General features: G+C 49.9%; 2 protein-coding genes across 5 annotated transcripts; both read right to left on the minus strand.

The window, feature by feature from the left end:
• Positions 1-2948: 2948 nt before the first annotated feature.
• Positions 2949-6425, minus strand: PSRC1 (proline and serine rich coiled-coil 1). Of its 4 annotated transcripts, none has more exons than XM_060026627.1 (8): positions 6199-6425; positions 5990-6049; positions 5841-5898; positions 4960-5401; positions 4486-4600; positions 4147-4395; positions 3730-3823; positions 2949-3224 (listed from the first exon to the last, which is right to left on the minus strand). In XM_060026627.1, the coding sequence occupies exons 1-8, from the start codon at positions 6248-6250 to the stop codon at positions 3152-3154; spliced, it is 1143 nt and encodes a 380-aa protein (XP_059882610.1). In that variant the 5' UTR covers positions 6251-6425; the 3' UTR covers positions 2949-3151. The 4 variants fall into 4 exon arrangements, with proteins under 4 accessions (XP_059882610.1, XP_059882621.1, XP_059882640.1 ...); XM_060026638.1 differs by having other exon boundaries at positions 2949-3565; XM_060026657.1 differs by having other exon boundaries at positions 2949-3565; positions 4147-4265; positions 4457-4600.
• Positions 6426-11442: 5017 nt separating this feature from the next.
• Positions 11443-22833, minus strand: MYBPHL (myosin binding protein H like). Its single transcript, XM_060006607.1, is given in 10 exon segments — positions 11443-11573; positions 12321-12507; positions 12844-13004; positions 13082-13241; positions 13380-13426; positions 13429-13513; positions 13721-13921; positions 14470-14558; positions 22690-22803; positions 22806-22833. Coding segments are annotated over 10 exon segments (1080 nt in total). The 3' UTR covers positions 11443-11565.
• Between the last annotated feature and the right edge of the window lie 135 nt (positions 22834-22968).

Here is a 22968-nt window from a genome sequence, read left to right on the forward strand (position 1 = left end):
AGTTAATATATATTTTTTATTTATTTGCTTTTTGTGTTGGGATGGGTCCAGTCCCAGGGGGTCTGATGTGGCCATCAGTCAGGTGGGGTGTGTACCCAGCAGTCCTGGCGAGGGGGCCTCAGGCCCTTCCCCTTGCTCCAGGCTGTCATCTCCCCACCTCTCCCTCCCTCCTCAGTTTTGCCAACTGCTGTTCATCATCTGAGTCACCATTTATGCTGAGCATGTATTCCAGACTTGTCACCCATTTTCCTCTGGAGCAGGTGGCTAGAAAAAGAGGCTATGCGTAGAAAAAGTGTTCCTATTTCTCATTTGTAAGGCTGGTCTCTGGCTTTTCTGCCATGGATTCTTTCCCTGGCCTCTCCCCTCAGCAATTCCTGTAAAGGGTTAAAAACTTAACTGGTTTTTACTACTGATGACTTGACTTAAAAAAAATACAAAGATGCTGGATGCTAACTTGATACTAACCATCTGATTGTACAGTTTGATTGTAACTGTAAATATGGTAGCATTTTGTGCTTTGTTTTTTCAGTTCTCCATGCCACTGAATAAAACTAGTTCTCTGCGGGCTGAGCACTGTCATCCTTTCCTCCTGTGTGGGGCCCTCTCCTTCCAGCGCGGGGAGGCCTGGTCGCTGGAAAACACGAGCAGGCAGGGCCCTGGAAGGGCCAGGTCAGGGGACTCAGATATCCTCTCGACACCCCCAGCAGTGTCCCCCAAATAGCCTCAGTACTGAGTCCCGTCCTGGGAGCAGAATTCAGGAGGCAGGGAGGGCTGAGAGGCTGGTGGGAACTGAAAGGTGCCCAGTGACTAGGTACATCCTAACTTCATTCCTCTGGGCGGTCTCGTGTTTTTCCCCATCGGAAATGAAGCAACTACTCATACTCTAGCCAGCTGTGTGCTCTGCCACATTACTTCTGTTCCCAAGTTTTGTGTTTTTCGAAGGTCTGTCCAACAAACTAGATAGGGAGTTCACATGGGGGCCATAGAGGGGAGTTGTTAAGAACACAAACCCCGGAACCAGACTGAGTGACTTAATCTCTCTCAGCCTTAGTTTCCCTGCCTGCAAAATGAGAATGATAATGGTTTGTGCCTAACTGAGCTTTTATGAGAATTAAATGAGTTGACATATGTTAGTGCTTAGAACAGTTCACAGTGCATAGTAAGAGACCAAGAAACCCTGGCTTCCTTCCCTGGTGCTACTGGGGAGGGGGGTGAAGATAGAGTGCATAAAGAGAAAAGACAGAAAGCTCGACCCAAACGGAAGTAAGTAAGCAGGTAGTGAGCTAGAAGGGCAGCCGTGGCAGGCAGGCCTCCTCCCCCGCAGATGCTGCCTCCTGAACGTTGCTTAAACAGATCTGCAGTGGGATTGGAGGGGCAGTTAACGAAACCCTAGACTGACTTAGAGGGCGAAAGGAACACGCCTTGCCTTGTCCTCTTCGGCCACCAGGTGGCAATAGCACGCGGGTCTGCTGCTTGTTTTGCCTCTGAGGACCCACCGGGGCCTGGCTCACACGCAGGCCACACGAACATGCCATCTGCTGGCCACACCTAAGCATGTGTCTGGGCTTGCTTCTGTCAGACACCAGTGCAGGACGTGGTTGGGAGACGCACCCGAGGTCTTCCTGCCCCTGCCAAATGTTCTCCAGAGCCAGACACTCAGTGTCTGTCTCCACACACCCTCCCCCAACTCAATGCTTGGAATCCCAGAGGCTCAGGGAAAGGTGAAAGTGTAGGCAGCTGTCACTGCGATATAGGTGAATGTGTTAAATGAACCTTAAGATCAGCTATAAAAAGAAGAAAGCCCCAGGGTGGGGGCCTGGCCCAGGAACAGGGGAAGGGCCTTTTAGTGCCTCAGAAGGGGGCCTATCGGCATGTAAACCTGGCGGGGCGGGGCACGAGCTGGAACTCATTCCCTTGGCCCAGTTGCCTGACTTCCTTAAGTCAGGGCCTGGCCTCCAAGGAGGAAAAGTCCTCTCAAAACTCATAAGGAATTGGGCTGGTTCTGGCATTTCCAAGAATCGAAGGCTGTGAGAAAAGGGAGACCCCCTAGTTAATCTGTTAAATGAATCTTTTGTCATTCATTTAACAAACACCCCCCCCCATCTTGCACTCAAATATTTTTTCAATAAATGAATAGAGCTCTCCACCACATACAAATCACAACACTAGGCACTGCAGAGGTTTATAAATCCTGGCGCCAGCCCTCAAGTCTAGTAGGGGTAAGAAGAGGAGAACACCAACAATTCTAAAGACGTAAGGCAGAACATAACAAGGTGCTCAGGCATCTTCTGCCTGAGGCAATCAGCAAACCTGAACACCAGGGTACCCACCCGAGGGCCCCCTCATCCCATAAGTACAGCAGACAAGATGCTGAATTCCTAGGAGTATCCATTCTCTTGCCAGGAAAGGACATGCACGTTTAGAATATAAATAATAATTTACCAAGACCCTGGTTTGATAGCCTCACATACTGTGAATTAAACTCTACTTAGGGCTTCCCCGGGGGCGCAGTGGTTGAGAGTCTGCCTGCTGATGCAGGGGACACAGGTTCATGCCCCGGTCTGGGAAGATCCCACATGCCGTGCAATGGCTGGGCCCGTGAGCCATGGCCGCTGAGACTGCGCGTCCATAGCCTGTGCTCCGCAACGGGAGAGGCCACAAGCAGTGAGAGGCCCGCATACCGCAAAAAAATAAGTAAATAAACTCTACTTAAGTTGATCTGGACCTTCTAATAACATATGAAGCCTGGAAATGCCTAGAAAAAGGCAGCCTGTTCCCATCGAATGCCAACAAGGGGGCTAGTCATAGCCTGATTAGCTGGAATCTCAAGGGCCTAAGGCCTATTCAGACCCCTGCCTGGGAAGCCCATCCTGGCTCCCTCATTGGAATTACACAGGAGTTTACTCTAAATTTGTTAGACATTGGAGCAGGATTTACTTCCACATGTATTCAGAATATAAAAATATACTCATTTTATTTTAGAAAAATGCAGACCAATGGAGTAAGCTCATCATAAACTGGCCTGTTAGGAGTCATAGAATCCACAGGAAACAAGTTCTGGAGACCAGATGCCTGCCTCTGCCTCTCCAAACAGGCCTGAGTCCAGCAGAGGATGTTATTCAGGAGGACTGCTCCTTGGAGAGCACGGAGGTTAGCTACAGAGGCCATTCACATGTAAATGTCCATCGAACCAAAGCCTGGGATGAAAATCAAACTCTGTGGAGCTAGACACAAGAATGGGGGTGGATGAGGACAAACCACTTTCGAGCATTTCTTATTTCCTGTTTAACTTCACCACTGGGAGGCAACCTCTTTTTCCTATCTTGTTTCAACTGAGAGTTTGATTCCCCTCCAGCTCAACCCGAATCCACCCTATCTCCCATGGTCTCTACTCCTGGGGCACCAGCCATGGTGGCAGCTCTTCCTTCTGTCCCTGGGCCAGAATCTGCTGGAGTCAGGCCTGCCTCCAAGGAGAGAGCTTGGGAAGCTGAATACAGAGGTGAGTCCAGGCAGTGACTATAGTAGTTTGCTACTGAATTCTTGCTTGCTGTCCTGATCTCTTTACCTAAAGAGACAGAAGAAGGAACTGCTTTAAATAGCCCTTCTTTCACAAGCCCATTTGTCACCAGCTGAGTTCAAGTTCAGGAAGAAATGGGACTCCCTGCCCCTCCAGGCTCCCCTTGTCATCCCCATCAAGGGAGAAAGAGACAGCATCTCAACCTGTCTTACCTGGTAGGTCCTGGGACTGCAACTTTCCTGGGGGGCTGCAGATTGCTGCGACCGGCACCAGGGATGGGAAGATTTGGTCGCTGAGAAACAGGAACTTGATGGGTGTTAACGAAAGACATGAGTTAGCAGAAGGTTCAAGTGACCTTCTCAAAAAGAAATACTGGATGAAGGTAGACTGAGTTTGGGATTAGTGCCTTTCTTCTCACCCAAGATAAAAAACATATGGTATTTGAAAACTGAGGCTCAAACTCTGCCCAGGCCCACATTCTCTCCTTAACTCAGCCTTCCCATCTTCAAACAGAGCTGTAATGAGGGTGGAGAAAGTCACTGCTACCAACTCTGGGAGGGTGCGTTCATGCTGGGCAGGGGTAGGTATTCTTCCTCCTGATTTCTTATCCTTATGGCCATTGTTCTCACCTCTGTGCCCTGCGGCACTTGGTCTTGGAAGTCCTTTCCGAGCTGGCAGGGAATCTGGAGGAAGGGCACCTTTGCTGGATGGTACACTCCGGCTGGTGAGTGGCATCCTGCTGGCAGGCCTGGGAATGGCCGACGGAACAGGCAGTCGACTGGAAGGTTTAGCAGCTGCTCCCTGTGGCCGAGACAGGCGCTGAGAGTTGCTGGTAGAAGGCTGTGGAGCCAAGACTGGTCTGACAGAGGTAGGTGGGCCTGGTGGAGAGAAGCAGAGGAATTTTAGGGTCAGCTCCACATCCTCCCTCCTCCCACTCACCCACAGCTTTGCTGCCCAGGTCTTCTCACTTGCTGTTGCTCTCCCACTGGGCCCGGCTTTCCCCCGGACTGGAGGAGTTGATCGGGCAAGAGGAGAAGATGCTGGGCTTTTGGATGCAGGGAACAGATTGCAAGTGGGCGACTCCTGAAGCACAAAGAGGGGAAAAAAAGGACTAGAATGGAAAAAGAATCTGTTCTGCTGGCTGATTAAGGGACAGAGGTGGAGAGCTGCCTAGATCCCAGTGAGGAAGAGCAGAAGTTAGCTGCCAACATCATCATCATCATCACCAATGCCATTTATTGAGAGCGGACCATAAGCATTATAGAGCTCACGCACAGACGCGGTGGTAAGTGCTTTGCTTATGGTACCTCGTTTAATTCCAACAGTCCTATGAGGTAGAATTTGACTATCTCTATTTTACCAACAAGGAAACTGCTCTATGCCTGCACTGAGTCAGGCACAGTGTCGGGGGCACACATCTAACCCAAACCCTCTACACTCACCCTCTTCATGCTGGAGGGCCTCTTTCCAGATGTTGCTCGAAGAGCCCTGACTGACACCTTCCTATCGCTGCTCCGGAGTCGGGGTGTCAGGCTGCTTGGGGAGGGAGTGCTCCGAGACAAAGAGCTCACGGTGGGCAGCAGGTCTCGGACAGGACTGTCCTTGAGCACAAAGGTCTCCCGCCGAGGGCTGGGCTTCACCCTTCGAGGCCCCGGGCCCTCACCGGTGTTCTCCCGCTCCTGCAGGGCACACTGTTCCAGATGAGCTGCCAGCCGGTTGGCTTCACTGAGGATTTCTTCCAGCTTCTCTGGGCTGAGGGGGCCTAAACTGAGCCTCAGACTCTGGGGGGCGGGGGCCACTGCATTTGGGTCACTTCGATGGGAGAGACCTCGTCGGAGGGGTTTCTCCGGAGTTACCGACACTGCTGTATCTTCTTCCTCTCGACTGAGAAAGAAAACAAATCAGGCACCATGCCCACATGGAAGAGAGCAGGAGACTACAAGGGAGACTGGGCAAAACCCCCACTACAGAGCTAGGAACACAACCCCAAACCCTGATACCCGTGCTGGCTGTGAGATCTAAGTGATGAGACAGCCAGTTCTAGGAGGCCTTCAGCACTTACTGACATTGGGAATTATGCCAGGATGTACATGAAGCAAATCCACTTACCCTTCTTCTTAACACCCTGAAATCTCGTTCCAGCTTATCCCTTCTCCCCTTCCCCAGTAGTGTCATAGGGGGCGAAGTCAACCAGCCACCCAGAAGCCCCAGTGCACCCAACCTTGCTAAATTACCAATCCAGACCTAAGGCCAATAATTCAGCAGTAAGGTGTTAGAGACAACCATTGTTGGAAGAAGGTAAGTAGGATAAAGAGTCTACTACCTGTCAGATGGTGACAGCCCCCCAAAGTCCAAGGTCTCATCTGCTATAAACTTTACATCTGTAGGGGAGGAGAGAAGGAATGCCAGCCTTTGGTCCCTAACACGGCTCTCAATCACAGGGCCTCATTCTTCCCTCCAGCGTTTCCTTACCTTCTTCTAAATCTTCCATGTTCCAGCCAGCAGGAGCAAAAGTCAGCTTAGACCCCGGAGCTGGAGAGAAAATATACCTTTCCTCAGGTCTCCATCCTGCCCAAGGCCTCCCAGCTAGACTCGGTAAAAGCCAGGGGCTGGGAGTCACTATGGACGTAAAGCAGGCGTCCCAGCAGCAGCACCTGCCCCTGTAACTGAGGTACTCTTACCTCCGGAGCAAGTGCCGACAGATGCCCCATCCTCCCATCTCCTTCCGCACATTGGCCCCCGCCCCACTGCGACCCGACCTCTTCTCGCTGGGGCGGTCTACGCGCCCCATCCTCCACCCCAACATCACCCTCCGGGTTCTTCCTCTCCCCAAGCCACCTTTCTACTCTCTGCGGCACCACGCCCACACCACACCTCCACGCCACCCTCAGTTTTCACTTTCCGACTCGCCTCACCTCCCGCGGAAGGTGTTTTCCTCCCACAACCTTGTCCAGGGAACCCGCTCCGAGGGGGCGGGGCTCCTTTCGAATCTCTCAGGTCCCACCCACTCCTACCACACGCGCTCAATGATTGGTGAAGGCCAGCATCCTCCGCCCTTGTGGGGCGGGGCGGTGGAAGGGTAGCCGGCCGGAAGTCCGCAGGTGGGGGCCGAGTGGAAAGCCGTTCCAAGAAAGGCTTCATTTGGAGGGCTGAGGCGAGGAGGCCGCGCGCGCGCTTGCTTGCCCGAGAGACCTTGTTCGGCTTCCCTCCCGGAGCCGGGCCTGCGAGGGGCGGGACCTCGCGGCGACGCGCGAGGGAACGGGCCAATGAGTAGTGAGAGTTTCGCGACCTGCCGTCCCCCTCTTCTCCGCCCCCTCCTTCTCGTGCGAGGCAGAGCTGAGCTTTGACGCCCCTTGCGGCGGTCGGCCCTAGAACTAACGCTCTGCCTGAGGAAATTCGTTTTATTGGGCTCACTTGGCTCACTCCATTCGGAAGCGCAGTGTTAGCCTGATCCCTCAGGTGTATTCACGGAAGCAACTAAACATTTATATTTTAGGTATATTGAGGTTCTCTAAGACGTACATCTTCCATCGGCTTTTTAGGCGAGAACATTCGGAACCTGAGGCATCCAAGGTGTGAAGAAAACTATGGGCTTTTCAGACAAGGAGATTTGGGTTCAGATTCAACCGTGGCTCCTCTGTTGACAAGTATATTGAGTATCTTTGACCTCTCTGAGCTTATGTTTGACCCCTCGCTTATCTAAGAGGATCGTGACCGTCGCAGTACATGGTTAGGAGGATAGTTATGAACATCAAGTTTTATACCGTGTGCCTTCCTCTAAATTAAAAGCTGTGGTGCAAAAAACTTAAGCCTACTTATTAGGGATTTTCTTTGTTGTTTCCAAGGGTTGCCTGTGAATAGACTGAGCCACCAGTCTTCTCAGAAATATTCTAAAATTTTTAAGTTAAAAGTCCCAAAAAGAATGGTTGAAGAGCTTTCCCGTAAACAAAGAGCCTAAGCTTTTAGTCCCCAGAGTTTATGACCATTATTTTGGCGGTTTATAGGCTTTTTGTTTACTTCCGAGTTTTTAGTTGTGAAGTTGAGGTGGTGAGGTTGGCAGGAGTGAGATGTTACAGTAATAAATGCCACAGGGAGCAAAGGAGGCTTGGAATTTAGTGGTGTGATAAGGGAGAGGGTGGGGAGACCCAGAACTTGCAAGCTTGTGTGAGGAAAAGCTGAGAGAAGAGGATTGCCTCTTTTTCCGTAGGTTTCCTGGTGACAGTGGAATTTTAGTTGCTTGCAGTTTTCAAATTCTTTGGAGGTAAGAAAACCAGAGCCAGTAGCTTCTCTCTCTTCAGGCAGGTAGTGGAGATCAGAGGGAAAGAAGCTGTTAATTAACTGCATTCTGTCTTCCCCTAGGAGCAGCCTGAGTAGGGAAGTTCTTCACCCACCTTCAGGTAAGCGGAAGAGGCAGTTTTAGCAAGTTGGAAGTTAGTTTCTTCTAAGGAAACTCATCTCCAATTTTCTGTCACCAAATTATGATTTTGAAAGCTGTTGAAGAAAAAAAGCAATGGACCTGCTTTCTCTTCCATCAGAATGACAACAAAGCCAGAAAATACAGATTTCAGGCACAAGAATTCTTCACTCAGCGTAAGGCACCTAATCTGGGAAATAACGTGTCCCCCTCAGCTCAACTCCAAAATGGTATGTATGAATAAGAGTTAAAGATTTGGGGTAAATTATGAAGAAATGAATTAATGAAGAAAGTATACCCCCTCCCAGGCACATGGTAAGCCTTAGTTGAGAAGGTACTTTGAGCATAGTGTTGAGTGCATAAATGATAAACTTAAGGATTCCAGTGCAGTTCTCCTTGAATGCCGGGAAGCCTCTTGGTCACTGTGTACGTGACCGGCTGTCTCGGGACTCTGGCCCCTGCTCCCTAATGGCCCTCTCAACATTCTCAGCCGGGGTTCCGCTAGTGCCTTAGACTCTACAAATGATTTGTTTGACTATTTTCTCAGTTTTCCCAAGGATGCTACATAACTAGTAACATTCTTGATGCATAGGAAGAAGTTAATTTATGACATACAATGAATGCCTTGGGGCATTGGGACTTTCTCATAGAACTCCAGTTGAGAAAGACTGGAATAGATACTTGGCCTCAACTGAAAATAGGCCTTTGGTCTGAACAGAAAAGCTCTTCTTCACACTCAGCCAAAACATATCCACTTCCTCCTCAAAACCTTGCCTTATATTTACTGCCTCCTAGAATTTTTTTCTTTCTTAAACCCATGATTCCAACCCAGACCGAAACAGTGAGGGTCCCTGGGTGAAAGAGATAAGAGGAAATAGGGAAGACTTGAATTCAAACAGACCTGATTCAAATCTTAGAACTTCTACTTTCCAGCTACATAACTTGGAGCAATTTATAAGCTTCAACTCACTCATTTGTAAAATGAAGATTAAAAGAGATAATGCCTGATGTGTAGAAAGCTGTTTCAGTTATGTATTATTGTGCAACAAACCACCCAATATTCAGTGGTTTGAAACAACAGCAACTATTCATCTGCTCATGATTTTACAGTTTGGGCAGAGCTGTGCAAGGACAGTCTGTCTCTACGTGAGGAGTAGATTGGGTTTGACTAGGGTTGAGAGGTCCAAGGTAGCCACACATGTCTAGGGCTGTGATGCTGGCTGTCAGCTGGGATGCTTGGTTGTCCTCCACGTGGCCTCCCATAATTCAGTAATCTATCCTGAGATGCTTTACATGGGAACTGACTTCCAAAAGCAAAAGCAGAGACTAGTAGACTCTCAACTGGCATAGCATCACCTCCACTACATTCTTTTGGTCAAAGCAGGGCACATGGTCAGCCAAATTCAAGGGGGGAGAAAAAGACTCCAACTCTTGGTGGAAAGAGCACCATGACCATTCCAGGATGGAAGGAATTGTTGCTATCTTTTGCAGATTCCATCACAGAATGCCTTCAGTATCTTATTTGTTATAGAAATGAAAACATGTAAGCAAGAGCACATCACTTTTATTCTTTCCCCAGGGCTTAATGAGACTCTGCACTGGTTTCTTCACTATCTCCCGGCCCTCACATCTTAGTGCTCTGTCTTTAATTAGCTCTGTGTGTATTTATGTGTCCTGCTGTCTGTGTCTCTGTGATAGATGTGAATCCTGTTTTCCAACTTATACTGGAAAGCACAGAGAGGAAGAGAGCAGGTCATCTTGAGCATCCCCCTTTGAGCACCTAATACTGTATAGAGTTGTCATAGACTGTCTAGAGAAAAGGACAGTGTTAGGAACCTCTGTGGAAGAGAATGTAGTTATGGGAAGAGAAAGAGGAGTCTGGGGGCCCGCAGATTCCATACAGTCTGGCTAAAGGATTCCAATTTTCTCAATGGTTTTCTATATAGAAAGGCTCAAACAGATGGACACTTATGCAGCGAGGATCCACACCTTTATTTAGATTAGTCCAAACAGACACTATGCTGGAGCTCCTTAAGAACACAGTCTCTCCACAGGCTTCCTGGAGGCACAGAAAAGAGAGGGTATGTTGTGGCCATAACGGCAAACAGTGAGAGCTCATCCAGGCTGCTGAGGTGACCTCCTTTCATGGTCCCTGGGTCCTGTGCTCTGAATTCTGTATTTACCCTGCTTCGTTGCTGGCACTGACCAGGAGAAATGGAAAAGGGCACTAAGAGTAACAAGGATAACACCAACACAACATGACATTAACCTTAACCTTAACCTTAATGCAGAGAAGGAATTGAGGGATGGCGAGAGAACTGGCTGTGCAAGCCAGCTGGCAGAGAGAGATCTCCCGAGAAGCTTGTACTATTTTTTTTTTTTTTTTTTTGGTACGCGGGCCTCTCACTGTTGTGGCCTCTCCCATTCCGAAGCACAGGCTCCGGACGCGCAGGCTCAGGCTCAGCGGCCATAGCTCACAGGCCCGGCCGCTCCGCAGCATGTGGGATCTTCCTGGACTGGGGCACGAACCCGTGTCCCCTGCATTGGCAGGCGGACTCTCAACCACTGCGCCACCAGGGAAGCCCAGAAGCTTGTACTTTTAATGCATCCCTCAAGGTTTTCATTTGCTAAAGATCAGTAAGAGGCTTAAATAAATGGCTTCTGGGATGGAATTAATTCTTGGGTTTCATTGACCAGGAGCTGCAAGTCAGAGGAGATGTTGGGAACCAGTTCTCTTTAATTCTCTCATGAGCTTCCTTTTCACCCCACTCATCAGTTTGTACACAACATTTCTGCTGTGAGTGATTTAGAGTCTGAAGGAGTTATCAAATTCTAAATGACGGTCTGAGTTGCCCTTTGCCAGTAACGTGCTGCTTGGGACCACATTCCCCACATGTTCAATTATTGTTGACATATAATGATAACAGTGGTTTTCTTCTCTTGGAAGGGAAGGAATCCAAAATCTTCAAAGTAAAAAGGAAGCAAGCTCATCTGGTTTTCACCATGCTTAAGATACTGAGGTAGAAACACTTAATTGATGGGAACACCTTCCTCTCTCTTTTTCTGCCATGTGGTGGTGGTGGTGACCTCGGCCATCCTCCACTCCTGATTGTTTTTTTTGACACCTTTTCTTACAGCACCTGCTCACTCCCTCCCACAAAACCCCCTTACAGTTAGGTAGATGCTATCACTCTTTTTCAGAGGGCCGCTAGGTTTAATTCCTGTCATCAACTTGAGGAGTACAGATACATAGAGGATGTGACAAAAGTAGACCTCATCTATGGTAAATTCCCTCCACAGGGATGATAGTATTCACTTACAAGAAAAAAAGTCGTTAAAAGAAAAGTGGTTGCCAGTGAGTGTATGGTTGAAAGGCTCAGGAATATATATCTGTCTCAGACTGAGCAACACTAGCCATAAACATGAAATACTCCATTCAGATCCCCTGTACCTCTCCTTACCTTCCTCAGAGTTGCCCACGTCTGCTTAGCGTGCCTCAATTAGGAGCTGCAAAATTCAGACATCTCTCTGTGTTGACATCTCTCCGTTTTAACATGTCAGCAATCTCTGGGAAACCTTTCAGAGCATCGAGAAGGGATATACTTCCAGGTTTGGGGGGAGTCCATGGTGCTAATTAAGAGTCTATGCGGAGGGAAGAATAGGACATGTAATGGCCCATTCATTCCTGAGTCATGCTGCACATGCTTAGAAAGTGCCCACTGTGTACCAGAAACTGGGCTGGACACTGGGGGACAAGGTGAATAAGATGGTCCCTGCCCTCACAGTGCTCACAGTTTATGGGGAAACAGATCAGTAAATAGATAATTATAAAACAATATTCTAAATGCAATGATGGCAATCTGAGCAAGGGGACAGGAATGGATAAATGAATGAATACTTTAAAAGCGGTAGAGAGGATGTGCAATATTCCCATTTAACCAACTAGAGACGAAAGTCCTCTGGTTTGTTTAAAAGCCCAATAAAAAGCTACAGCTTTCCTGGATTGAGTCAGATTGTATAGTTTAATGAAAAATGATCTGGGTAAGGTCCAGCAGACTTGGCCTCTTTTCCACCATAGTGCCAACTCCTCAATTAACCAGCACTGGAAATTGCAGGTAAACTGATCAATCACCTCCCTGTGCTTTAGGTTTCTCCTTTGCAAAGTGGAAATAGTGATTCTTCCTATATTGCAGAATTATGATGGAGAGAAATGAGGAATGGATGATAAAAATGGCTCCTAAAATACATCCTGATGATGACAGTGATGAGAAGGCCTGAAGGGGAAGCAACCCGAGCCCTTCTCCATCTAGGCTTGTGTCTCTGCCCTCGACTTTCCCACCTGTGGAGAGAGGAGGTGATTGCACCTTAAGGTGCGAGTTCTGCCCTTACCTTTCACATCCACCCGACAGTCTACTGACGCCTCCCCCAGGGGGTTAACAGCCTTGCAGATGTAGATGCCCCCGTCAAAGGGGCCAGGCTTGTGGATTTCTAGGGAGCAGATTCCCAGGTGAGTGAGGGCTCTGTACTTGGGGTTGCCTTGGATATCCATCTTGTTCTTTAGCCAGATGATCTTTGGCTGGAAGATAAAGATGAGGGGGGTGAGTCAGGAGCAGCCAACAGGACTCCAGCCCCCCTGCCAGAGAGACAGCTTTGAATCTCATGCCCAATTGCCAGCAGGTCATTAAGTGACATCTTCATATATGAGGAACAAACACTAAAAGCAAAACTGGAAACATTATCCACATCAGCCTGTCTTGGACACCAGTGCCCTGAGTGTTCCTACGTAATGTGCTGTGGAACAGGCAGATGATGGTGACGGGAGCAAATGTTTTGGTTAGAATGTTCTTCGACACAGCTAAGGTTAGAGCAGAAGCAGAAAGCAGCACAGCCACCCACAGACCTCCTTGCTCACCTTGGGGGAGGCATGGATGCAGCAGAAGAGCTGGGTGTCACAGCCAATGACTGTAGTGCAGTCTGCCAGAGGCTGGGTGAACTTCGGGGCTTCTGAGAAATCTCACTGGACAAACCCCTCGGTCTTGTAAACAGTAGCCGAGGGGACCAAGAAGGGCCTTGCTGTAGTGCCTGAGAGCCCCATCCGTCTTCAACTCTTTCTCCTTAACTCTTCCTGGCTCTGAGTCTCAGTGCTTTACCTGCTTTCTGGATGTGGGCCGGGTCGGCAGTGACAGAGGCTGTCTGGCTGAGCCCACACTGGTTCTCAGCAAAGACTTGAAATGCATAGGAGTTGCCGACGATGAGGTCGGAGACTGTGCGGCTGGCGCGGTGATAGCGCTCCAGCACCGTGAGCCACAGCTGTGGGGCCCCGGAAGATGCCCGGAATGAGACCCCTGTTTTGGCAGCTCACTCCACCCCAGCCTACTGCGTGGAACTACCAGAGTCCCATTCCAGAATGTGCTGTTCCTCCCTCCCTCCATCCCAGCTGGGCCTCACCCCAGATTTGGTGTCAGCCTTTTGCACCACGTATCCCAGGAGTGTGTTCCCGTGTCTTGGGGCAGAGTCCACTCCAGGGTAGCGCTGGAGCCCCAGACATCCACCAACTTGATACTCTGAGGAGAGCCTGGCCTCTTTGAAAGGGCCAAGCATGGCAGCGGGCATGGCACGCCTCACATGCCAGGACATTACCAGGAGGGGCCCCTCCGCTTCTGCTCAGCCATCCCTCCCTTCACCCACCACTGCGTCCCACAGCCCCGCTTCCCCGGCTCTCTGTGCTGATTCCTCTTCAGGCTGGGGTGGGAGCCCCCAAGGACCACGTCGTCTCCCATTCCCCCCACTGTACCGATCACCAGGGTGTCAGTGGTGGCGGTGGCCTCCAGCCCGCCCAGCTGCACATGGAGCTGGTAGTGACCCAAGTCAGCACACTGGGCCTCTCGGATGAAGAGGTTGGAGTCCCGCTCCCCATTCCGCATGCTCACATGACTGGCGTCCAAGGCACAGCCGTCATGCATGCACATGGCTTGAGGTTGGGGTTTGCCCTGAGAAATGGGGAGAAGGCTGTGGGCTGCCCCGAGAGGCCTTTTGCCCCTCCCGGCTGCAACAGGGGTCAGATCCACCAGGTCCACGTGGTGACTTGACTCGCAGCTGCAAATTCCTTGAGAGGTTGGTGGACTGTCCCAGCGGACTTCCATCTCTCAGCAACAGCCTCAGGATCATGGGAAAGGGGGATGGCTTTGAGTCTCCCCGCCTCTAAGAGTCTAGGTCATGGACACTCAGGGCAGCTGGGACTAAAATTAGCTGCCCAAACTCCTGAGAGCCCTCCAAACTGAGCGCTCCCAGACCCCTGCTGACTGAAGGGCATGGATTAGCCTTACATCATCACCTGGGCATGCCCAACCTGACCTGACCCCAACACCCGCAGGAGTGCTGATGGAAGGGCTATTTGGCCTCACACTCGGTGACATGCCCCTTCCATTCAAGGCTAGGACGACTGTCCCACTGCTAGTAGGACTCTTGTTTTTTGTTTCCAAATCAAAACCCTGGCCTGGCTCCAGTCATGGACCCAGCGTGGGGCTGTCATGATCACCTGGAACGGGATTAGTAGATTCAGAGTGTCTCCAACCTTCTGGATGTAGGTCTGCCTCTGGGCCTGAGGTAGCCAGATCTTGGGGTGCTCTGAGTGATGGAAAGAGAGAGAACGGGGTGGTGAGCCTCCCTGGGGGGAAGAGGAGAGTTTAGAGGAAGTGTAAGTGGATGCTGCATCTAGCTGTGCTCCATGGCCAGGTGACCCAGGCAACACTGAGCAAATTAAGCCCTCTCTCGGGGAATGGGAAGATAGCTCCCATTGTCTCACTGGGATTTAGGGATAAGCAACCAGCTGTGGGATCCTGTAGAGAGAGTTAGTCTCAGCAGAAAGAGCACTGAAGCGCGAGCCTGACACCTACTTCTTTTAATTGGTAACTCTCCACCATCGACTTTTCATCAACTGAGATTTCTTTTTTGTTTGTGCACAGACCAGTCCAGTCCGAGTGGTCTGTCTTTCCACTCCTTTTCTACATTTGTCCTCAGCAACACTCCTTTTTTCAAGGCCACTTTCAATGTCAATCCTGACCCCCAAGTGTCCGCCCCGCTCCCCAGTTCGGTGCCAGACCCCGAGGAGAAAGCTTTATATTCTGCAGGCAGAGTCAACACCCTGGCCCCACCAGGACAGCACTGATGTCACTGCAGAGGGAGCTGGCGTCTGGTCCCTTCTCTGCAGGGCTGCCCTGTTCAGGGGCCTGCACAGTGTCTTCCAGTCTGTGGAGGATCACTTTGTACAGTCAGAATCTGGGACAGATTAGGTCCACTGCTTACTCCCCCTTGATCTTCCAGGCGTGTTCCAGTGAGAAGAGAGATTAGATTATGTTTATTGGCTTCCAGGATGAAGACAGGAGATGCTCAGGAAAGTGCTGAGTGTAAGTTTGGGGAATGACCAGGTGTAAGTTCCTCTCAGGATGCCTCCGGCAGCCTTGGCTGAGGAAGTGCAAACATCCCACCTGGGTTCCTTTCGGGTCCTAGCTGAAATCTACTCCATTTTCCAGGCTTCTGGTGCTACTGCTTCCTCCTTTCTCAGGCAGAGACAGTCCCCCGCTGCTGTAGTCTTACAGGGGGTGTGACAGTCTCAGTTCCCACCAACTCCCCAGCCTCCCCGCTCCTTCATTCCTATCAGTTGGAAGAACTCCACCCCAGCACACAACTGTGGCAAACAGCTTGATAGCGATTCCAAACTTTTTGATAACACACATTTCCCTGTAAATACATCCCTGAACATTCACCCTAATGTATGTATGTTTATTTACAAATTGAACTGTTTAAAATGTACATTACATAATGCAGAATTTGAATGGTGAAATTGAAAATAAATCAAACGAAGGGTCTACAAAGCTCTTCCTACACCTCAGTTTGTAGATCGTTGTTTAGAGACCAGGAACTTCCATAGTCCGCCCTGATTAGCATCTTGAGATAACTTGGGCTTTGTGGATGAAGACAGACAGAAATATTCAGTGCATGCTGTCCATTTTATTTGCCTAGTTTCCTTTTTTACCGTGTGGCTTACGTTTTAACCTGGGTTGTGCTGTCTTAGGCTGCGCCTCACCCCTCTACCCTGACAGAAGTGGGAACTGTGTGGTACAGGGCCTCCAGTGCTCTAAGCGCTGTCCTGCCCGTACGGCCCAGGGCCTGAGGCCTCAGCAAGGACTCAGCTCGGAACCCAGGCAGCTGAATGACCCTGCTCGGCTGCCCTCTGTTCGACTTTGGCAGTTTGGGTGGAGGCGGGGCATGAAGAACAGAAGAAGTGTTGTGTGATGTGTTCCTTTCCTGTGGCCATCTTGGCAAGCGACCAAGGAGTTGAGAACAGGCGGATATGACTTCAGGGTTTTCTGCAAAAAGAGGGTGGCAATTGAAAAGGAGGGTCAAAACTTCATCTTGTTGGGCTTGGTTCCCCACTGCTGAGTGGGGACCTAACCCTTCACGCTTGCCGGGGAGAGGGCTGAGGAGAAGCCGGCTCTGCTGTCCCTTGCGCTGCCTACAGAACCTCTGAGTTAGGAAGGACCTTGGTGAGCACCCAGAGCAAGGAGAAGACTGGAAGGAAAGGGCTGGGAGAGAGAAACAGCTTTGCTGTTGACCTCACGGCCGGTTGTGAAGTCGTGCTGGCACCATCTAGGAACGTGTGTCTGAAGGACCTGTTCTCTGAGCATGACAGCATATCTGTCCACTTACCTGCCCTTCAGTGTCCACCTGGGACTGGGCACCACAGTCAGGGCTCCTGCAGTGATCTTGCCCCTGGAGAGAAGAGGCCAAGAAGGGAAGGCAGGGGGCCACACTCAAGGATTAAAAAGGCTGATGTGAGGAAAGGAACCCAGGCTGTCACGCCTGGAAAAGGTGCCAGTTGAGCCCTGCTCTGCTTACACCTCAGGTAGGAAGGGGGCTTCTATAGGTAGGTGCATGCTGATGTATATAGTATTTGTTCCCACTTAGTCTTTCCTAGAAAAGTATCTTGGAAAAGGTTAGCATTGTTTCACTTGAACTAAGGAGAAAAAGGAAAGAAATAAGTTTATGTGGAACGTAAGCTAAGATGGGGGAATTAGGAGGAGGATGAGCAGAATGGCCCTGAGATCCAGAGGGGATGCCAGCAGGGGGCAGAGACAGAGGAGAAAGGCTGACAGCCAGGATGGTGGATTTTTCCTCCCTGGAGGGTTCCCGGGCCAGTTCTTTGCTTAGAAGTGGGATTCCCTGACAAGATGGTGAATCAGTAGGGGACAAACTTAAGTTACTATTTGGAATGTTCTAAGTCTGAGGACTAGTAGGCGAGGATTCTGCTCTCAGCAGTCTCCCAGCCCCAGTGGGAGGGCAGAGGATGGGCTTAAGGCTAAAGCCGCTGACAAAATATGGGAGGTGACAGTGTGTGACAGCTCCAGGTGCCTGGGCTGCAGCAAGCTCTTCCCCAGAGCACCCCAGGCCTTGAATCTGCCCAGCAAACAAGAGCAATCTGACCCCTTGCTAAGAGTGTTAATAGGAGGGCTCATCTGGGACATCTCTTTTCACACATCCACAGTCAAGCGAGGTGTTAATTGTACTGACCTTGGAGAAACATGGCTTTCCCTGACGCCCAAGGTCTTTCTCCTCTTCATATGCCAGGAGGGATGTGAACCAAAGGCTACAGCCCTAAAGCAGAACCTCGGGTTTCTAAGACCAGGTCTGAGACAGCCGCAGTTTGTCTATGAGATTTTCTCCCTTCATAGAGTCTCAGGTAAAAGACATTTTGAAAAGTCCTTTGAGAGCCCTTGGCTTCTGAGCTGTGTTGCTCTCAGCACTGAATTTCTCTCAGACAGAATACTGTCTTAAAAAGGAGCGGAGAGGAAACTACTTAAAGTCCAGAGATCTCGACTTCTCTTCATTAGAAAATCCTTCCTAATTCTACCGAATTTCATCCTGCTGAGGTTTATGCCCATTTCCTTATTCTCTGCTCATGGGAAATAATTGTTCCCATCCTCTCATAACTTGGTTTCACATGGCTAAAGACTTTCTGCCAGCGATTCCCTAAGGACTGTGTAGTTCAGATTGATGGTATTAATTATGGCCCAGAGAATGAAGGAACAAGATAGACACATTGAAATAGTGGAGGAGTGTGTGCGTGTGTGAGTGTGCAAGACTGTGAGTTCGTGTGCATGTGTGCACACACATGCACAGGCCTGTGTGAGTGAACGGTTACCAAAAGAGGGCAAATGCACAAGGCAAGCTATGGCTCCCAAAAAACCCCAGAGATTTCCAGGATCCAAAAAATACCAGCATTTCTTACAGAAGCATTAGCAGATGCATAGGGTGTGGACTTGACCTTATCAGAAACTTGTCTGGAGGAGTGTGGTGGGAAAGAAATGTGGTGACTTCAAAAAAATAAACCTAAAAACCTTGTGAAGGACAAGAGTGTCACTTCCTTGAAGGCCATGAAACTAAGATCAGAAAAAATAAAAGGACATAGAAATAGGCAATACTTCTCTGAGGAAAAGACTCCATCACCCTCTCCCCTTGTGGCAGTCTCCCCCTCACGCTGATGACGGTAGCCCTGGCTCAGTGTCACTTTCTCCAACATTTCTCCAGTCATGATTCCTGCTCATTTCAACACCCAGACTTCCAGTCCCTGCAGGGCCGCTCCCAGCCTTGCCTGCCACTCCTCCAATGAGTTTGTCCTCCCCTGCTTCAGCCCATGGTTCCTTTGGTCATTGTCTAGACCAATAACTATAGCCACTATAGAATCTGAATTTCAAGCGTCCCACTCTCTCAGCACCACCTCCATGACAGGGATGGCTAATTGCTCACAACAATTTGTACATATTATCTCTTCCATAGTATAGGGATCTCTGAGAAGGAGCGGCCCCACTTGCTGTATGACAGTGAGACTAGTTCTTGCCAGTGAAATGTGAGTGGAAGTGATGAGAATCACTTCTGAGTCGAGGCTTTTAATGAATGAGTTTTCTATTTCCCATCTGCTAGCTGCATGCAGGCGATCACGGGGCCCTAAGGCATGGCGGAGCCACAAGATGGAAGAGGCCCGGGTCCCTGAATTAGTGCTGGAGAACTATCTGCTGAGTAGGAACGCTTGCTTTTAGTTGTTTTGCTAGTAAGGAATAAACATCTATTGTATTTGAGCCTTAAATTCTGAGGTCGCATAACCTAATGAACAGTCTCTATCCCTTCAGCTCCCTCCCTCTAAAGCTCTGCCAGCAGTGATCCTTCAGCCCACTGAGACCTCTGATCCATTATCTTCCCACCCCTTCACTCTCCATCACCCCTCCATGTTACCACTTTCTTTCCCACCCAAATTAGATTCCATGGTCATCGTTAGACTCACTCCCTTGCATACCCACTCAAAGCCCTAATCCTTTTCCACTTCCTAGCAATACCCAGCCCCAGTTAAATACACCCCCTCAGTGTCTGCATCCACACAGCCAAACACGACTGGGGAAAAATATTACAAAACTATGCTGACTTTAAATTGATGGCCATTGCCTCCAAATGGACCCTGGCAGATCTGCCAGACTTCCCTAATTCACTCAATCTCCTGTTCTCCTGGGTGACTGTTGTACACCCTCTTCTAAAACTTCCATACCTTTTCCTGAATCCTTATTCTCAGTTGACAATCTTGCTAGTGTCTAAAGCCTGCCTATAGCCTATTCTTAACTCAGCAGCCAGAAAAGTCTTAAAACCTACACCTGATCATGCCAGATCTCACCTAAAACCCTGCGCTGGCTGCCCATCTGTCTCAGGGTTGAACCAGTGTTCACAATGGTCCTGCTACCTCTTTGACCCCAAACCTGCTATTCTCTCCCTCACTCTGCTACAGCCACAGTGGCCCCAATCCATAATGCACACTCCTGCCTCAGGGCCTTTGCACTTACTGTTCTGTCTGTGGAAAACCTTCACTCTCAATATCTGCATGCATTGTTCTTGGGTCTCCTTTAGGTTGCTGCTCAGATGACCTTATTAACAAGACTTTCACTGAATATCCTGCTTGAAACAGCAAGTACACTTCCCACCCCAGCACTTTATACCCTCCTCTTTCTCTGCTTTACTTTTCAGCATAGCAGTTTTCACTTTCTGATATTTTATATATTTTATTTGCCTATTTATTATCTATCTCCTTACATAGAATGTAATCTCCACAAGGGAAGTTATTTTTGCCTATTTTGTGCATTTTTGTAACAGTGCCTGACACATAATAGACACAAAGTAAATATTTGTAGAAGGAGGAAAGAGGATAAGAAGGGACAGTGGGAGGGTGGGAGGGAGGAAGGAAGGATGGTCACTTCAAGGCTAGGGATTCAGCTTCCCAAGCCTGGAAGACACAGAACAGTCCAGGCTGAAAGAGGACACAGGGTCAGTTGGAAGCAATCGAGCTGAGATCAGCAGACGGGCCCTCCTACTGGGTCTCAGAGTCCCGTCTTCTCTGTGTCAGGGTGCAGTCTGTCCCATATCTCTCACTCTTTCGGAAGCTCTCCTCTGGCCCCTGCCCAGCGTTGCCTCCAGGACACAGTGCCTCTGTGCAGTGCTGAGAGTGACAGAGGATGGTTTCCCAATGCCAAACACCTACTTCTGCTTCTTTAGCCATGGAGCAGTCTTTCTTGACTAAAAGCTCCGTGTCGGCCAGTTGCAGTTCATTTTAATGTCACAAACATTTTGATGCCTGCTCTATTTCATGTGTACTCACATGCTAGCCACTGTGCCCTTCTATGTCCCATAGAGCTCCCCATAAGGAAGAGGAGGCGTTAAGAGGAAGGAAAAGTCCTTGGTGCTCACAGGGAACTTGGGGGCCATCTAGTCCAGCACCATAGCACCCCCCTGAAGACCTCTGGCTAGGCTTCAGTGATGCTCTGAACTCCCTGAACTTTGTTGAGTATTTTTCTTGGAGCAAGAATCCACAGCTTTCATCAGATTTTCCTAGGGATCCATATCCACCGAAGGGTTAAGAGCTCTGATTTAGTTCAACCTCTCAATTTACAGATGAGAAAATAGAAACCAGAGGGGTGGATTGACTTGCCTTGGGTCACAGGACAGAGCTAGGGTTTGAACTCATGTCTTCTTTTCCCAACTGGATAACAGATGCAAACACTTTGCACAATGTCACAAGGAGTCCTTGCTGCTAGTGACCTCTGGCATGTAGGTGGGTTGAGTCACTGGGTGCTGGTGGCCCTGAGGCCACACACAAGATCAGGGCCCTTCAGGCCGCACTTGGGGGCTGTGGCCAGGGGCCGTCAGGAGGGAGGAGTGTGGAAGGGATGAGCACCCTCCCCCAGGATTTTGTGGAGACCAGTGGTCAGGGAGTCAGCAGTCCTGGCTCTCATTCTCCCTCTGCCTGTGACTTATTCCCTGGGCCTTTTCGGGAAGAAACTGATTTTCTGCCTCAAGACCATTCCAGCCTAGTATGTTCCCAATAACTTCTGCTCTCTTTACCTGTTTTTCAGTGGGGCAAACTTGGTCGGCTCTCTGCCCCTGACATACAAATAGCTTCTGAAGACCCAGCATCTTCCATCAGGATGATAAGAGGCAGCAAACTTTCCCTCCACAACCCTATTTGCAGGGAGAACTCAGTCTTTATCCCTGACTTGGAAATAATTTATTATCTATTCGTATCTTTGTTTGGCCTCTTCCAAGGCACTTTGGATTATCTCAACAATCCTTTCGACTACCTTACCAGGTCGATACTATTACTCACCATTTTACAGAGAGGAAATTGAAACTGAGCAGTCCATTGACTTGGCCAAGGTCACGGAGCTGCTGGAGGTGGCCCTGGGAATTGAGTCTAGATGCTGTCTTCTTTTCTTACCTCTCCTTACCCAGGGATTCCACGGTGTCTCGTTTGTGGTCTTTGCATCCTCTGCACTCAAGACTCCAAGGGGCCAGAAGTGGGGACTTTGTGCAGGGAACTGTCTTAAATGTTTCGTGCAGCCCCCGTAGTTGCTTCCGCCGATTACCTCGCAGGAGAGGGGAAGAGCCAGGCTTCCGTCTTCCACTTCTGTCGGCTGAGCCAGGTGCAGTGGGAGCCACCCAGGGTAAATGTCACAGAGCTGTTAGCTACAAAGGCCTCAGCCAGGGGCAGTCTGGGGGCTGGGCAGCAGGGCTGCTGGCAGGGAACTCTGGGGCTGGAAGGGGCACCCACCACCTCCTAGTTCGAAAATGCCTTTATGTTGAGAGGCTCACAGAGACCACAGAGAGGCAGCCAAATTCTTCTTCCGGACGGTCTCTGCTTCCGTGGAGCTCAGGCTCAAATAGGCTAGGGTTTCCCGTGGGAGCCAGTGGAGATGTAGGTAGGGTAGGTGGAGGACCCACGGCTCTACCAAGGGCGAAGCGGAGCGTCACATACTGTTCACCACTTAGCCTCCCGGTGGCTCTAAGCTTTTTGTTTCTTTCTTCTCCAAATCCAGATGGACACCATCTCACCCCTCATTCCCTTCCTGACTGGCGTTGGTATATCAGGTCCCTGTGACAGACGTATTTTAAAGGTAAAAATACAAACCTATCATTATCAGTCACTGTAAATTGCCACAAACATCATTCACTGACTTTTCAGGTAAAAAGCAAAGACCCAGCAGAGACATTTGAGCAGCAAGCTAGAATCCACCAAGGAAGGGGGTGGGGGCTCCAATGGATGCTTCCCCATCCTAAGTACCAATCCCGTGAAACCATTTAGATCCGCAAAACCTATGGAGGTGCAGTCAGGGCGGTAGCGCATCCTCCCAACTCCCACCGCTCACTTCCCATCCCCATGGATCACCTTCTGTGGGGGGCAGGAGCTGGGGAATGGGGCTGACGGCCCCCCGCCGAGGTGAAGCCTGGGCTCCGTCAGCATCCGCTAGGCTGGCTTCTTTCACTTTCAGTGTGGATCCGAGGCCACCTCCAGAGCTGTGGCTGCCTCCATGCTGGGCCACCCCAAGGCTGGGCTCCAGAGAAAGATTTTCACTGTTGGTGGCGAGGGAGGGGCTGAGCACCTGCTCGCCAGCCCGGCCTCCCCAGGGTCCCAGCCACAGGGTTATGTAACAGGGCTGGCCTGTTC

This window comes from Delphinus delphis, chromosome 1, assembly GCF_949987515.2.
Source record: "Delphinus delphis chromosome 1, mDelDel1.2, whole genome shotgun sequence".
NCBI lineage: Eukaryota > Metazoa > Chordata > Mammalia > Artiodactyla > Delphinidae > Delphinus > Delphinus delphis.